The 17500-nt window shown below is 42.7% G+C and overlaps 1 protein-coding gene across 2 annotated transcripts in view; it reads left to right on the plus strand.

Annotated features, from left to right (window-relative positions):
* Positions 1–17500, plus strand: part of LOC110171067 (raftlin-like) — a 215895-nt gene that overhangs the window by 115658 nt on the left and 82737 nt on the right. For both annotated transcript variants that reach the window (XM_055164067.1, XM_055164068.1), the window contains exon 3: positions 836–1013. In XM_055164067.1, the coding sequence (XP_055020042.1) occupies positions 836–1013 (178 nt within the window). The remainder of the gene's footprint in view (positions 1–835; positions 1014–17500) is intronic.

A 17500-nucleotide genomic window follows, 5' to 3' on the forward strand; every position in this document is an offset into this window, starting at 1 on the left:
GTTTTTTATGTTAAACATGTGTGAATGAAACAAAACACAACAGAACAGAACATAAATCAGAAAATAGCATCAAATGGTCCCTTTAAGATTTTATTGAGAGAAAAAAAAAATCTTAGACTAAGATAAATTTTATTGATGCACAAAAGAAATTATTTGGACACATCACAATATATTATAATAAAATTAAGTAATAATAAACTCTAAAAAAAATAAGTAGCAAGAGACAGGCGTCAAATAAGACATAATTCTAAAAATGTATACGAAAAATAAAATAAATTTAGAAATAAAATAACAAAAATATATCTCAGTTATATAAGAGGTGCAAAAAATATATGTTGATTAACAGGACAATCATAAGGACGAGTTGTTGTACAGTTGTAGGGAGTATTATCTGTTACATAAGGGCGAGTTGTCGTACAGTTGTAGGGAGTATTATCTGTTACATAAGGGCGAGTTGTTGTACAGTTGTAGGGAGTATTATCTGTTACATAAGGGCGAGTTGTTGTACAGTTGTAGGGAGTATTATCTGTTACATAAGGGTGAGTTGTTGTAGTTGTAGGGAGTATTATCTGTTACATAAGGGCGAGTTGTTGTAGGGAGTATTATCTGTTACATAAGGGCGAGTTGTTGTAGGGAGTATTATCTGTTACATAAGGGCGAGTTGTTGTACAGTTGTAGGGAGTATTATCTGTTACATAAGGGTGAGTTGTTGTACAGTTGTAGGGAGTATTATACCATGAATGTAGTCCTGTATCTCTCACAGTTTGAGCAGAGTTGTGATGATATGTTGTGGTCACACAGATGTATATTTCCTGACCTTCTCGTTCTCGTTCAGGTGGGACGTCGACTCTTCGTCTGTCGTCGGTGAGGGAGGTGCCCGCTCAGCTCCAGGACCTGTACCAGCAGGGTTTCGTCCTGGCGGCGCTGCACCCCTTCCTCCAGCCCTGCGCCCGCGGAGCCGACAGCCCCGAGCACCAGCTGTACCGCGCCATCCTGGTGCGCCACGGAGACGGGTGAGTCACACGTTTCCATCGAACTGAAACGCAAAAACAGTCTTAATGTGCGGTTTATGGACGTGGCTTTGCTGCTGATCAGGGATGTAACGGTTTCCAAATGTTTCTGAACGATGTTTTCACGATACGCTTCTCATGATTCGATATTTATTGTGATATTTTGTGGAGGTGTGAACTGTGCTGTGTTCTCTACTTTTGCTTTTTCCTTTTAAAACGACCCAAAAAACTATGATTTAAAAGTGTTAGAACAGTGATTTCTTCTTGTCGTCTGCACTGAAACGGAGCAAAGGATCATGGTCTTTGTAGTTCTGTCTGTTATTTTATTGGAGTCTTGTAGTTCGATTTATTGTGATGATCCATGATATTATTGTGAAACCTTGAATCACGATATTTTATTGTTACGTCCGTACTGCTGGTTAAGGCTGAGAATCACAGGGTCCCTCATGATTCGATACGATACGATACGATATTATCACAATATGGGGATCGATGCGATAATTAATATGTTGCAGATAGAACATGTGTCTTCAACATATATAATGCATCGGTAACACTTTATAATAACTACACCTTATTTAGCCTTAATAAAGCATGAACAAAGGCTTAATTAATAATGAACAAAGACTTAATTAATAATGACTCACACTTAGTAACTACTTAATTACTACCTTAATTAGCACTTGCACTTAATTTGCCTGTGCTGTAAATAGTTACTCATAATTATTTCATACTTAATTACTCATGAACTAACCATTTAAGCATTTATTAATCATTAGTAAACTGTGAGATAATGATTTACTAATAATGTAGTGCAATGATCATTCAGGCAGCTGTTATCTGTTAGTTAAGTCTTTTTGAGAGCTTTTCTAAAGTGAAGACTAATTATCCTTTATTAAACATTTACTAAGCGTGAATCATTATTAATTAAGTCTTTGTTCATGCTTTATTAAGGCTAAATAAGGTGTAGTTATTATAAAGTGTTACCAGTGCATCTTTACAGATCATTATTCATTCACTCCAGACCCAGTGGTGGTAAACTACTATTGTAGCCACAGTTGCCCTGGGACAAACTGACGGAAGCGAGGCTGCCAATCTGCACCATCGGTCCCTCCGACCACCACCAACACACACACACACACACACACACACACACGCGCACACACACACACACACACACACACGCACACACACACACACACACACACACACACTTTCATATTAAGGCAATGTGGGTGAAGTGTCTTGCCTAAGGACACAACAACAGTTTTTTTTGTGTGTGTCTGGCTCCTCCTGTGGCTCCTGATTTTCCCAGAGTCTCCATCCAAGAACTAACCAAGCCCGACCTCTGACCTTCTGAGATCTGACGGGATCAGGGTTTGAGAAGCCGGTGTGGCCACAAACTTAACAATCGAGGTGAAAAAATAGAAAACAAACAAACAAACAAACAAACAAACAAACAAGAACACCTCTCCCACCTCTAACAGTAACACTACTACTAATAATGATGAAAAACACTTTCTGTATTGACTCGTTACAAACAATAATCGTAGCACTATAAACTATTTGTGCCATGAAGTGCTTTTTTTACAATACAATTTCACTTCTACTCACCTCAAGTGTAATTATCGTCCTTCTTCCAACTTAAAGCCGTTGTTTGATTAATACTTTAAAATGGTAAATTCGTTGGCAGTGCTGTAAAACTCCTTTAAACTATTTCACAGTTTAACTCCGCACACTGAAACAGAAACTTTTTCTTGTTCTCTGTGTTGTGGGTTGACTGAATGAAACATATTTTGAAGAAAAAACAAATACATTTTAGCAACAATATCTTTGTTAAACCATGATTTGTGCAGCGTTCTTATGAAAAGCACTGATTTTAATCATCAAAACAGTGAATTTGTCAGGTGTGTCGCATAAACAAGTTTCCTTCCAATATTTTGTTTTAATTATTGTTATATTTTGGCTCCTTTCTGGTTCGTTTGGCTTATTCTTGGGTTGTCATTTTTGTTAAATATTCGAGTTTTTATTTGTCTTTATAAATTTGTTGTGTTGATGTTTGTTCAGCTGATGAAGATTGTTCAAAATATCACAGAAATTATGAAAAAAAAAGAAAAGCTGAACAAAACTATAGTGCAGTCACAAAAATATTTACCAAAAGATACAAAAATAATTCTCTTTCCGATACTTAACGATACCGTCTGTCCAAATCTAGTGTCACGATATTTTGATATTTTTGCGCTCCTCTTCTGCTGCTGATGTAACAATTCTGGCAAATTTATGGTTGTATGAAACTGTAAAGACGTCTGTATAAACACTTTAGAGTGACATCGCGCTGGGGGGGTCTGCATGTGCGTATATATGCAATGTTCAGCTGTTACCATGGAGACACAATGCACATATTAACAAACAGCATGATTCAGCTTTGAGAACTCAAGGAAAAAAAATACAAAATGGATTTAAACATATTTTCAGAGTCTGGTGGAATCTAATATCGGAGCAGATCCTGAAAAATGAGCTGGAAATGTTAAAGCTTCAGCAAATCTCCTGGTCGGGATTTTAATTTGATGTAATAATGTCTCATAACGTTGGAAGTTTTCTTCACACGGAGCTGTCGAGTCGAGCTGTGAAGGAGAAATAACAGTTACATAACACAATTTTATCTCTGTGTGTGAGAAGTTTCACTGTTTTTATGGAAATTGTTTGGTTTCAGACGTTCAACGTTTTACAGGCCGATAGTTTTTAATAAAGACGGGAGGTCAGTAAAACTAATGAATACTGTATTTTTCAGACTATAAGTTGAGCTTTTGTTCATGTTGTGGGTGTTTCCTGCGACTTTTACTCCAGTGTGATTTATATTCAGTGTTGGAAATGTTACTTTTAAAATGTAATCCCCTACAGATTACAGATTACACACCCCAGAATGTAGTTTGTAACATAATCCATTATATTGCTTAAAGTGAGTAATGTAATCTGATTACTTTGGATTACTTGATTTTCTGTAGAGAAGCAAAGACGAGGAAATCTTCACATAAGAAGTTTTGTCTGATAAAAGAAAATAAAAAGTCCAGATTTTACTGAACCAAATTAAAAATATTATTGATAGAAGAAGAAGAAACACGTCCACACAGCAGGATTTAGTCCTGTTAAATCCTGGTTTAGACCTGGTTTAGACCTGGTTTAGACCTGGTTTAGTCCTAGTTTGGACCTGGTTTAGTTTCCGGCAATGAGTGGAATTACCAAAAAAAAAAAGGGGGGATTTAGCCCAAAATGTGAAAACAGTAAAATCCCTCTGTGTATCCATTTACATAACACTTATGTAAATAACATTTACTTCAGCAAAGTAACTGTAATCTAATTACCACTCACTGAAACAGTAACTGTAACTAAATACAGTTACTCATCATTTGTACTCTGATTACTTCACTCTACTGCACATGTCTCCTGTAGAAAAAAGTTGGGTGATGTCGGCAGGTTGTGTGTTGTTGTGTTGTTGTTGTTGTGTGTTGTGTGTTGTGTGTTGTGTTGTGTGTGTTGTGTGTTGTGTTGTTGTGTGTTGTGTGTTGTGTGTTGTTGTTGTTGTGTGTTGTTGTGTGTGTGTGTGTTGTGTGTGTGTTGTGTTGTTGTGTGTTGTGTTGTGTGTTGTTGTTGTGTTGTGTGTTGTTGTGTGTGTGTTGTGTGTTGTTGTTGTGTGTGTTGTTGTGTGTGTGTGTGTTGTTGTGTGTTGTGTGTTGTTGTGTTGTTGTGTGTGTTGTGTTGTTGTGTGTGTTGTGTGTTGTGTGTTGTTTGTTGTTGTGTTGTGTGTGTGTTGTTGTTGTGTTGTTGTGTGTTGTTGTGTGTTGTGTGTTGTGTGTGTGTGTGTGTTGTGTGTGTGTTGTGTGTGTGTGTGTTGTTGTGTTGTTGTGTGTGTGTTGTGTGTGTTGTTGTGTGTTGTGTTGTGTGTTGTGTGTTGTTGTGTGTGTGTGTTGTGTTGTTGTGTGTTGTTGTGTGTTCTTTTGTGAGGTCGGGGGCAGAGTTGTGAGTCAGCAGATCTGCTCGGTGCCCAGGGGCCCGAGCCTCTGCCTCCTGGTCCTGGTCCTGGTCCTGGTCCTGGTCCTGGTCCCCTGGTCCCGGTCCTGGTCCTGGTCCTGGTCCTGGTCCGTGTGTGGGCCCTGCAGCTCCTCCAGGGACCCGACCAAGGACACAGGCTGTAAACAGTTTGACCGGCGCACAGAACTGTCGAGTCGGCTCTGTGCGTACGGGACACGTCTCCACGGTAACACACGACTCATCACATCTGATCACGTCCAATCAGCTGTGAGGACTCGGTTTAATCCAGTTTAGAATCAATTTTTACCCTGGTTTAGTTCTGTTTTACTGTAATTTGTTTTGTCATAGATCAATATAGAACAGTCCTGGTTTAGTCCTGGTTTAGTCCTGGTTTAGTCCTGGTTTTGTCTAGTTGTTTAAATCCTGGTTTAGTCCTGTCCTGGTTTAGACCTGGTTTTAGTCCTGGTTTTAGTCCTGGTTTAGTTTAGTCCTGGTTTAGTCCTGGTTTAGTCCTGGTTTAGTTTCCTGGTTTAGTCCTGTTTTAGACCTGGTTTAGCCCCAGTTTAGTCCTGGTTTAGTCCTGGTTTAGTCCTGGTTTAGACCTGTTTTTAGTTTTAGTCCTGTTTTAGTCCTGGTTTAGACCTGTTTTAGTCCTGTTTGAATTCAGTTTCAGTCAATTTTCAAAACAAAATGATTTGTTTTTTAAGTTTTTCGATTTTGTGTTTAAATGAAAAAAGGAAAAAATTTGATAACGGACTGAACCAGGACTGATCCAGGTCTGGGACCAGGACCAGACCAAGACTGAGACCGAGACCAGACCGGGACCAGACCATGACTGAGACCAGGACTGAAACCAGGACCAGACTGGGACCAGAGCAGGACTGAGACCGGGACCAGACCAGAGGCTCAGAGTCCACGGCAGGGCCAGAGCTCGAAGTTGAGGCTTGGACACCGCAGAGGCTCAGAGTCAACGCTCTGGTCCTGGTCTGGTCCCGGACCTGGATCAGTCCTGGTTCAGTCCGTACGTGGAGCAAAAGTCCAACATCGCCGTCACGTGAACGAGAAACGGCCGTTATCCCGTTTTTTCCATTTTTCATTTAAACACAAAATCGAAAACTGAACAACTTTATTTTGGTTTTGGAGACAAATAACGAAGAAAACTGTTGTTTTTTTGTTTTTATTTTTATATTGAAAAACAAATGAACGAACGACACACAGATTCAGGACAAACATTTCTTCACAAAACTGCTCAGGTGTTTTCTTCACAACTGAATGTTCAGACTGTGAATCTTCTTAAGGAAAAACCAAATCATCTGCAGAAGCTTCAAAACTTCACGCAGAAACTTCAGGAAACATCTCCTTCTTCTTCCACATTTCTTCCTAAATCATCTTTTGGGCGCAAGATTCTAATCGAGGTTTTCTGAAACTGTATTTGTCACCGCGCTTTGATGATTCATTCAAACACGGAATAAAACCTTAAAAAATAAACGTTTCTAAAAGTTTGATTCCTCGGTGATTGCCCGGAGCCGGCGTGTGTTTCTCGTCTCCTCTCGCCGCGGTCAGCAGGGGGCGGAGCTGTCAGAACGCCGCGGCCGTCGCTGATTGGACGGATGTGTGGAAGAATACGGCCATTGTGAGCAAACGCCGGGAACAAAAGTGCAAATCAGGCTGACAGCACGACGCGTATTCAGCGGGAACAAACCCCGGCTCGAGCTTTTCTCCCGTCAAAACCAAAACCGACGCTCGGATTTTCAAAAAGGTCAAACTGAAGCTGAAAATCCAAGTCCACCGAGTCCTGCAGGTGACGTCACGCAGACTCTAGAGCCAGAAAAAAAAAAACTACAAAAAAAGCAGTTAGAAGTGATTTTTTTTACACAAACTGAAGCTTTAAAATGTCAGAATTTCACAGATTTTTTGAGAAATGTTGTGTTAAATTGTAAGGAAATTTGACTTTTTTAAATTTGTAAAACCAGAAGCACATGCAGATCCGTTTAGAGATGCTCCTCTGCATCTTCTGCTCCTCTTACCCTTTGTTTCTTCTCCTCTGCTCCATCTGACCCTCTCCTCCTCTTCTCTGACCTTCTTCTGCTCCTCTTTTCTTCGTCTCTGACCTTCTCTTCTGCATCTTCTTACCCTTTCTTCCTCTCCTCTGCTCCTCTGACCTTTTTTTTCTTCTCCTCTGCTCCTCTGACTCTCTGGATCGTCTTGCTCTCTCTGATCCCTTCTCTCTCCTCTGCTCCCATCTGACTCTCTCTCTCTCTCTCTCTCTGCTCTCTGACCCTTTCTTCTTCTCCTCTGCTCCATCTTGATCTCCCCTCTGCTCTTCTGACCCTTTCCTTTGCATCCTCTGCTCCTCTCTTCTTCTGACCCTCACTCCTTCTTCTCTTCTGCATCCTCTTACCCTTTATTCCTTTCCTCTCATCCTCTGACCCGCTCCTCTTCTTCCTCTGCTCTTCTGACCCTTTTTCCTTTCCTCAGTGCCATCTGACCCTTTCTTCCTCTCCTCTTCTCCTCTGACTCTTTCTTCTGCATCTTCTACTCCCTTTTTTTCTTCTCCTCTACTCCATTTGACCTTCTCCTCTGCATCCTCTGCTCCTCTGACCCTTCTCTTCCTCTTTGTTTCTTTTACCCTTTTTCATTTCCTCTTTTCCTCTGCTCCTCTGACCCTCTCCTCCTTTCTTCCTCCCCTCTGACCCTTCTCTTACTCTTCTTTGCTCATTTGACCCTCTCTTCTTCTCCTCTGCTCCTCTGACCCTTTTGTTCTTCTCCTCTGCTCCATCTTGATCTCCCCTCTGCTCTTCTGACCCTTTCCTTTGCGTCCTCGGCTCCTCTCTTCTTCTGACCCTTTTCTTACTTCTCTTCATCTTCTTTGCTCCTTTTACCCTTTTTCTTTTCCTCTGCTCCTCTTCTCGTCGTCTTTGTGAGTCAGAAAATCTGGAGTAAATTTAACTAATAACCTTTAATTTTTCAAAATCTCAGTGATTAAAAACACAAATTCACAATATTTTTGATAAACCTCCACTTCTCTTCCTCTCCTCCTCTTCACCTCTCCTCATCTCCTCCTCTTCTCTTCCTCTCCTCCTCTTCTCCTCTCCTCATCTCCTCTCTCTTCTCTCCTCCTCTTCACCTCTCCTCCTCTTTTCCTCTCCTCATCTCCTCCTCTTCTCTTCTCTCCTCCTCCTCCTCACCTCCTCTCTCTTCCTCTCCTCCTCACCTCCTCCTCTCTTCCTCTCCTCCTCTTCACCTCTCCTTCTCCTCTCCTCCTCTCCTCCTCTTCTCCTCCTCTCCTCCTCTCTTCCTCTCTTCCTCTCCTCACCTCCTCCTCCTCTTCACCTCTCCTCTTCTTTCACCTCTCTCCTCTCCTCTCTCTTCTCCTCTCCTCCTCTTTTCCCTCCTCCTCACCTCCTCTCTCTTCCTCTCCTCCTCTTCTTCTCCTCACCTCCTCCTCTCTTCCTCTCCTCCTCTTGCCCCTCGTTTCTCGTTTCTCGTTTATACTTCCAGACGTTCCTGGGAATGTGACCTGCTGGAGCCGAGCGCCCGAGGAGACCAGGAAATTGGAGCGATTATAGAGGCTCTGAAGGGGGGGCTGGTCAGGTCTGGAGCGATTATAGAGGCTCTGAAGGGGGGGCTGGTCAGGTCTGGAGTAATTATAGAGGCTCTGAAGGGGGGCTGGTCAGGTCTGGAGTGATTTAGAGGTTCTGAAGGGGGGCTGGTCAAGTCTGGAGCGAATATAGAGGTTCTGAAGGGGGGGCCGGTCAGGTCTGGAGTGATTAGAGGGGGCGATTATAGAGGCTCTGAAGGGGGGCTGGTCGGTCAGGTCTGGAGTGGAGCGATTATAGAGGCTCTGAAGGGGGGGCTGGTCAGGTCTGGAGTGATTATAGAGGCTCTGAAGGGGGGGCTGGTCAGGTCTGGAGTGATTATAGAGGCTCTGAAGGGGGGGCTGGTCAAGTCTGGAGTGATTATAGAGGCTCTGAAGGGGGGGCTGGTCAAGTCTGGAGTGATTATAGAGGCTCTGAAGGGGGGGCTGGTCAAGTCTGGAGCGATTATAGAGGCCGGGGCTCTGAAGGGGGGGCTGGTCAGGTCTTTCACAGAGGTTTTAAATGAAACACGCTGGACTCGACTAATTTTAGAACAAACGTTAAAATCATCAACACAAATGTGATTTTTGGGTCAAAAACAAAAACAGAAACAGAAATAAAAATAAACCTGGACTCGTGTTTTCAGTTTTTGTTTCGTTCATTTGTTTTTCAAAATTAAAGTAAAAATAAGAAAACTAATTTCTTCGTTATTTGTCTCCAAAAACAAAATGAAAATAATTTGTTTCCCGTTTCACTGACTTAAACTGCGAAAACCAGAACTGAACCAGAACTAAACCAGAACTGAACCAGGTCTAAACCAGACTAAACCAGAACTAAACCAGGACTAAACCAGAACTGAACCAGGTCTAAACCAGAACTGAACCCAGAACTAAACCAGGACTAAACTAAACCAGGACTAAACCAGGACTAAACCAGAACTGAACCAGGACTAAACAGAACCAGACTAAACCAGGACTAAACCAGACTAAACCAGAACTAAACCACTAAACCAGGACTAAACCAGACTAACCAGACTAAACCAGGACTAAACCAGGACTAAACCAGAAACTGAACCAGGACTAAACCAGGACTAAACCAGTCTAAACCAGACACTAAACCAGGACTAAACCAGGACTAAACCAGAACTAAACCAGGTCTAAACCAGGACTAAACCAGGACTAAACCAGAACTGAACCAGGACTAAACCAGACTATACCAGAACTAAACCAGGTCTAAACCAGGACTAAACCAGAACTAAACCAGGTCTAAACCAGACTAAAAACTAAACAGACTAAACCAGACTAAACCAGGACTAAACCAGGACTAAAACTAAACCAGAACTAAACCAGAACTAAACCAGGTCTAAACCAGGACTAAACCAGAACAACCACTAAACCAGACTAAACCAGACTAAACCAGGTCTAAACCAGGACTAAACCAGGACTAAACCAGAAGAACAGGACTAACCAGGACTAAACCAGGACTAAACCAGAACTGAACCAGGACTAAACCAGAATTAAACCAGGACTAAATCAGGACTAAACCAGGACTGAACCAGGACTAAACCAGGACTAAAAGGACTAAATCAGACTAAACCAGACTAAAACCAGAACTAAACCAGGACTAAATCAGGACTAAACCAGAACTAAACCAGAACTCAACCAGGACTAAACCAGGACTAAATCAGGACTAAATCAGAACTAAACCAGGACTGAACCAGGTCTAAACCAGAATTAAAACAGGACCAAAGTCTGGCTATTATATATATATATATATATATATATATATATATATATATATATATATATATATATATATATATATATTTATATTTTTTTTTATTTTTTTTTTTTTTTTTTTTTTGGTTTTGGAGACAAAGTTTTGAGGAAAATTTTTTTTTTTTTTTTTTTTTTTTATTTTCTTATTTTTGGTTTTATTTTTGAAAACCGCCTGAACAAACGACACACTGATTGTTTTTTCTTTTCTTCTCGTTTCTTCTTTTCTCTTAGTGTGAAAGTTGCTCTGTTTGTGTTTTGTCCAGACTGTTTCCTCGTAGATTAAATCCGGTCTGTTTCTGTGCGGTTCTGAAGTCCACAAACCTGGACCAGACGGGTTTTTTGGTTCTGGTGTCGGTCTGAGCTCACAGGAAACACACGGCTCTGTTTGCCCAGCGCTCGGGTGTGTGGACAGCAGGGGGCGCTGCACACTCCAGACTGGGCTGATCCCACGAACCAGGACTAAACCAGGACTAAACCAGGAACTAAACCAGGACTAAACCAGGACTAAACCAGCTAACCAGGACTAAAACAGGACTAAACCAGGTCTAAACCAGGTCTAAACCAGGACTAAACCAGGTCTAAACCAGGTCTAAACCAGGACTAAACCAGGTCTAAACCAGAGCTAAACCAGGACTAAACCAGGACTAAACCAGGCCTAAACCAGGTCTAAACCAGGACTAACCACTAAACCAGGTCTAAACCAGGACTAAACCAGGACTAAAACCAGGTCTAAACCAGGACTAAACCAGGACTAAACCAGGTCTAAACCAGGACTAAACCAGGACTAAACCAGGACTAAACCAGGACTAAACAGGACTAAACAGGACTAAACCAGGACTAAACCAGGACTACTAAACCAGACTAAACCAGACTAAACCAGGACTAAACCAGGACTAAACCAGGCTAAACTAGAACTAACCAGGACTAAACCAGGTCTAAACCAGGACTAAACCAGGACTAAACCAGGACTAAACCAGGTCTAAAACCAGAACCAGGACTAAACCAGGACTCTAAACCAGGACTAAAACCAGGACTAAACCAGGACTAAACCAGGACTAAACCAGGACTAAACCAGGAACTAAACCAGGACTAAACAGGACTAAACCAGGACTAAACCAGGACTAAACCAAGACTAAACCAGGACTAAACCAGGACTAAACCAGGTCTAAACCAGGACTAAACCAGGACTAAACCAGGACTAAACCAGGACTAAACAGACTAAACAGGACTAAACCAGGTCTAAACCAGGACTAAACCAGGTCTAAAACAGGTCCAAAGTCTGGCTTTGTGGACAGCAGGGGGCGCTCCAGACTGGGGTTTATTTTTTTATTTTTACGTGTTTCAGTTTGTGATTGTGAAAGTTTTGAAACGCTGATCCCAGAACGAACAGAAGCGACTTTTAAAGAGAATTAAAACCACAAGAAAAGAATTTAAAATGACATAAACTTCACTTTTTTTGTTCCAGATTCAAACAAATTCTGATTTATTTCTTCACCTTTTGGACTTTTTGGACCAATTTAAAACCGGAATAATGAAGCCCACAAACGGATTCTTTAAGTTCCAAATCAAATTTACAAATCAGGTCTTTTTTGTTGTTGTTCACCATGGTTCAGTCCTGTTTTAGTCCTGGTTTAGTCCTTGTTTTAGTCCTGGTTTAGTTCTTGTTTAGTCCTAGTTTAGTCCTGATTCAGTCCTGGTTTAAGTCTTGGTTTAGTCCTGGTTTACTCTGTGTTTAATCCTTGTTTTAGTCCCATTTTAGTCCCAATTTAGTCTTGGTTCAGTCCTTGTATAGTCCTGGTTTAATCCAGTTTTAGTCCTGTTTTAGTCCCAGTTTAGTCCTGGTTTAGTCCTGTTTTATTTCTGTCTTAGTCCTGGTTTAGTCCCAGGTTAGTCCTGATCTAGTCTTGGTTTAGTTCTGGTTTAGTACTGGTTTAGTCCCACTTTAGTCCCAGTTTTGTTCTGGTTTAGTTCTGGTTTAGTCCTGATTCCTGATTCAGTCCCGGTTTAAGTCTTGGTTTAGTCCTGTTATATTCCCGTTTTAGTAACGCTTTCGTCCCAGTTTTGTTCTGGTTTAGTCCTGATTTAGTCCTTTTTTTAGCCCCAGTTTAGTCCTGGTTTAATCCAGGTTTAGCTCCAGTCAAATGAAGCTCATCGAGGCAGTTATGGGAGCAGATTTGGAGAAACTGATTCACACAAACGCACACACAAAAAGAAATAAAAACTCCAGGAGAACCGTTTAATCCGAACATTTTAAGACCAAAACGAGGCTCACGGCAGCAGTTACAGAGAGAAGAGAAACAGTTTTTCAACGCAAAGTGAGTCGGACTGGAAGCTGATGGAGCCGGGAGTGCGCCCGTGCTCACTTCCTGTCGGTAACGTTTGCCAGAATATTCTGATCACAGTTTTAATTTGATCACAGATTTGAGCGTCTGAAGTGGAAGAGTTCCGTGGTGCAGCTTTAAATCCGAGCTCAGGTTAAAGGACGAAGGATCCATCAGGACTTTTCCTCAGACCTAAACGAGGAAACAGAGTGAGGGAGCGAGGGAGTGAGGGAGTGGAGGAGAGGAGGAGAGGAGAGGAGAAGGAGGAGAGGAGGAGAGGAGGAGGAGGAGGAGAGGAGGAGAGGAGGATCTGGATCTGAGAGAGTCCATCACCGCCAGATCCAACCCACAGACCTGCTGCTACTGAAACTGAAGAAGAAGAAGAAGAAGAGAGAGAGAGAGAGGAGGAGGGAGAGACAGATTAGGGGATGGAGGAGAGAGAGAAGGAGGAGAGAGGAGGAGGATGAGAGAGAAAGGGAGGGAACAAGGAGGGAGGAGAGTAAAGAAAGAGATTAGGGGAGGAGAGAAGAGAGAGAGAGAGAGAGAGAGACGAGAACGGAGGGAGGAGAGAGAAGGAGGAAGGAGAGAGAGGGAGGAGAGAGAAGGAGAAGGGAGCAAGGAGGGAGGAGTGAGAGAGATGAGAGAGAGGAGGGAGGAGAGGAAAGAAAGAAAGAGATTAGGGGATGAGGAGAGAGAAGAGAGGGAGGAGAGAGGGGGGAGAGAGGAAGAGAGAGAGGAAGGAAGAGAGAGGAAGAGAGAGAGGAAGGGAGAGAGGGGGAGAGAGGAGGAGAGAGAGAGAGAGAGGGAGAGAGGGAGGAAGAGAGGAAGAGAGAGAGAGGGAGGAGAGAGAGAGGGAGAGAGAGGAGGAGGAGGAGAGAGAGAGAGAGGGAGAGGAGGAGAGAGAGAGAGAGGAGAGAGAGAGAGGGAGAGAGGGAGAGAGAGAGAAGAGAGGAGAGAGGAGAGAGGAGAGAGAGGAGGGAGAGAGGGAGAAGAGAGGAAGGAGAGAGAAAGGGAGAGGAAAGAGAGATGAGGAGTGGGAGGAGAGAGATGGAGAGAGAGAGAGCAAGGAGGGAGAGGAGAGAGATGAGAGAGAGAGAGGGAAGGAGAGAGAGAGGAAGAGAGAGGGAGGAGAGAGGGAGAGAGAGGAGAGGAGAGAGAGGGAGAAGGAGAGAGAGGAGGAAGAGGAGAGGAGAGAAGGGGAGAGGAAAGGGAGAGATGGAGGGAGAGAGCAAGGAGGGAGAGTGAGAGAGGAGAGAGAGAGAGAGAGAGAGGAAGAGAGAGGAAGAGAGAGGAGGAGAGAGGAGAAGGGAGAGAGAGAGAGAGGGAGAGAGAGAAAGGGAGAGGAAAGAGAGATGCAGGGAGAGAGCAAGGAGGGAGGAGAGAGGGCGGAGGCGGAGGAGAGGAAAGAAAGAGTTTGGGGGAGGGAGAGAGGGGGAGGAAAGAGAGTTGAGGGGTGGGAGGAGAGAGAGACGGCGAATGAAGAGACGGAGGAGGAGAGAGGGAGAAGTGGAAGGGAAAGAGATGGAGGAGAGAGAATCACCTGTCGTCGTTCCAGCTGAGTCACATTTTTGTGGTCAAATGTTTTAAATAAAACTCAGATTCAAATCCCACTGGAGTCACAGAGTCTCAGACAGAGCAGTGCTTCAGTTAGCTTCACTTTGACTCAGGCAGTTTGTAGGACAACCACTCTGCCACTCAATCTGTCCGTGTGTGTGTGTGTGTGTGTGTGTGTGTCCGTGTGTGTGTGTGTGTGTGTCCTGTTTCCGCTCGTCTCTCTGTCCGTTGCTGTGTCCGTTGCCGTGGCAGCAGAGGAAGGTAAACAACTCATTTGTGGACAAAACGGTGGAACATTAAAGTGACGGATGTTTTATATTTTGGAGCTTGTTGTGTTCATTAGTGCGAAAGGACGGATCGATTATCACCAAGTCTGGACTCAAATCCAACAGGAGTCAGGTCCAGACTGAGTCCAGACGGGGTCCAGACCGAGTCTAGACCGAGTCCAAACCGGGTCCAAACCGGGTCCAGACCGGGTCCAGACCGGGTCCAGACCGAGTCCAGACCGAGTCCAGACCTGGTCCAGACTGAACTAAACAAACTCCTGCAGGATCTTCAGAGGCTGGAACAAAGTTTGAGATTGACAGTTGTTTGGGCCAATCAGATTTCATTGAGTTGTGGGCGGGATCATATCATTAATTCTTCCGGGTCTTTGTGAAAACCCTGTGATAGCAAATATGTAAACGAGACCACAGCGACGAAAACTGCACTGGACACTCGATTTGGACGGAGAAGAACAAGAAAAACCCTCGAACCGAAGCCGCAGAAACTCAGAGCCCACAGCTGGTCCAGCCCCCGGACTCTCACACACTTTACTCTCTCACGTGGTCAGAAAACAATGAAAAAAGTGTAAACCAGGGGTGTTCACACTTTTTCATCATGTGAGCTACTTACAAAATGACCAAGTCAAAATGATCGACCTAATACAAAGTCAAACAAACTGCACTGAAACACTCTGTGCCCCTTTTTTGGACCCTCCCCCACAGTTTGAGAACCTCTTCTTTAAGAGAACTTCCTCTGACACTTTACACAAAACTGTGAAAAAAGTGAAGGAAGATTTTTAAACCTGTTTTTTAAAGTTCCAAACTGGAGTTTCATTCTTTTCTGGTTTTGCAGTGATATTTACCAGCCTCTGCACGTTTACCAAACCAAACGCACATCGTGACAAACACAGATGCATTTGTCACTTTTGTTAGACAAACTTCAGTCAAATGTGGCAGTAGGTCTGTTCTGTAGATCCGCTCTATGCTGTAGACCTGCTTTGTGCCAACACTGGAACACAAATTTAGACTGGTTTTTGCTTCACGTTTGGTCTTGTTCTTCTAATCAGCCGCACTGTGGGAGGGGCTTGTGTTGGCTGTACGCAGGAAGGAGCGAGAGCGTGAAAAGGCGAGGGGCGGCGTGCTGACGTGAGGCAGGTGGACAGGTAGGATGTTTAGGAAGTTGAACCTGCCCTGTGATGCACGCTGGTACACGAGGGCACACGCTGTCGCAGACGAGCCGTGCATAGGGAGCGTGTGTGTTTGTGATGCGCCGTAGAGTCTCCGCGGGTTTCAAATGAGCGCACAGGCTGCACTGAGACGCCCCACACGCTCCTGCACCCGCTACAAGTTTATTACCAACAGCAGCGGCCGGAATGAAATATGATCACACTTGTTGAGTGTCAGACCTCGAGTGAGAGACAAGACCGAGTCCAAACACGAGTCCGAGACGAGACACGGCGATCTACCCACACCACCTTGGCGATCGACTGGTAGATCGCGATCGACTGGTGTAAAGAAAAGACGTCAAACTTAAACAAACGCTCATAGTGAACTTTTTCAAAATATAAGCCAGCGAGAAACAGATGTTTACACTAAAAATAAATAAAAAATTAAAAAATAAAACAAAAACTGCAATAAGGGGGTTAAAATAATTGTCGCGATAATTAGTTAACGTAAAATGAACGCGTTAACGTGCCCAGCCCTTGTTTAAACCCTTGTTTTAAACCTGGAAACTGAAATGAGAGAGTCTTTCTTCAAATGTGAGGCTCATTCTGCTTCTGATTGAAGAATCGTCTCAAACCAAAACACCAAATTATACGATAAAAAGTTGTCACTAAGACTAAATCGTTACAGTAGTGATGATGTTTGATTTGTACATGTGTGTGAGGTGACAGACGACACAGGAGCAGCTCTTCCTCTCGACGTGCTGCTGCTGCTGCTGCGTGAGGACAGTAAATATAAATCCAGTGAGTGTGTGAGGACAGTAAATATAAATCCAGTGAGTGTGTGAGGACGTGTGATCGTGTCACAGCAGAGTCGAGCCTCACAGACTCCAGAGAGAAACACCGACAGGTACAAGAGACTCCACTTCACATGTGCGAGGTTCAAGTGCTCGAGGTGATCAGTGCGTGTGGCTTTTGTCTTTGAGCTTCACGTTTTATATTCTAGAAAAATAAATCTGTTTTTAGAGTTTCCGTTCACTTACAAAACAAGTCCACGCTGCTTCATCGTACTCGTTTAAGAGCTCAGATTAAAACAAAGGATTAAATGAGAATGTTCTGGTATTTTCCAATCACAATCCAATTCAACTTTATTTGTAGAGCACATTTTATAAACAAAACAGTTTCCAAAGTGCTTCACACAGCAATGTAAACATATTTTACTTAAAAAAAAATTAAAAATTAAAAGCAGAATTATGTTTCAACCTTGAGGAAACTAATAGAATCAATAAATAAAATAGTAATAATAAAATCAATGAACAGAAATAATAAAATCAACACATACAACACTACTAAAAATAATAATCGATCAAAACAAAAAAATTATAAATAAATAAAAACATAATAATAATAATAATAATAATAATAATAATAATGTTGTTGTTGTTGTTATTATTATTATTATAACAACATTATTATTATTATTATTATTATTATTATTATTATTATTATTATTATTATTATGTTCTCTCCTGGCACAGTGTGAGAATTGTGTTTTCCTCTGACTTTGTCTTTTATTGATTTTATTTGCTGATTTTAGAGTTTTTTATGTTTTTCGTTGACTTGCTTATTTATATTTTATTCTTTATTTGAATCAGTTTGTTCATTTATATCGCGCTTCTCTGTGGAGACTCTGTGTTGGTGAAACGATTGGACTGTGACTCTCTCGACGGTTGTTTCTCGTGTCGCTGTTTGAGACGTGACTGAAGGACCTGAAGGACCTGAAGGACCTGAGTGTGGCTCAGAG

The sequence above is a fragment of the Boleophthalmus pectinirostris genome, unplaced genomic scaffold (assembly GCF_026225935.1).
Source record: "Boleophthalmus pectinirostris isolate CB_2022bp ecotype Guang Dong unplaced genomic scaffold, ASM2622593v1 HiC_scaffold_6, whole genome shotgun sequence".
NCBI classification, from domain to species: domain Eukaryota; kingdom Metazoa; phylum Chordata; class Actinopteri; order Gobiiformes; family Gobiidae; genus Boleophthalmus; species Boleophthalmus pectinirostris.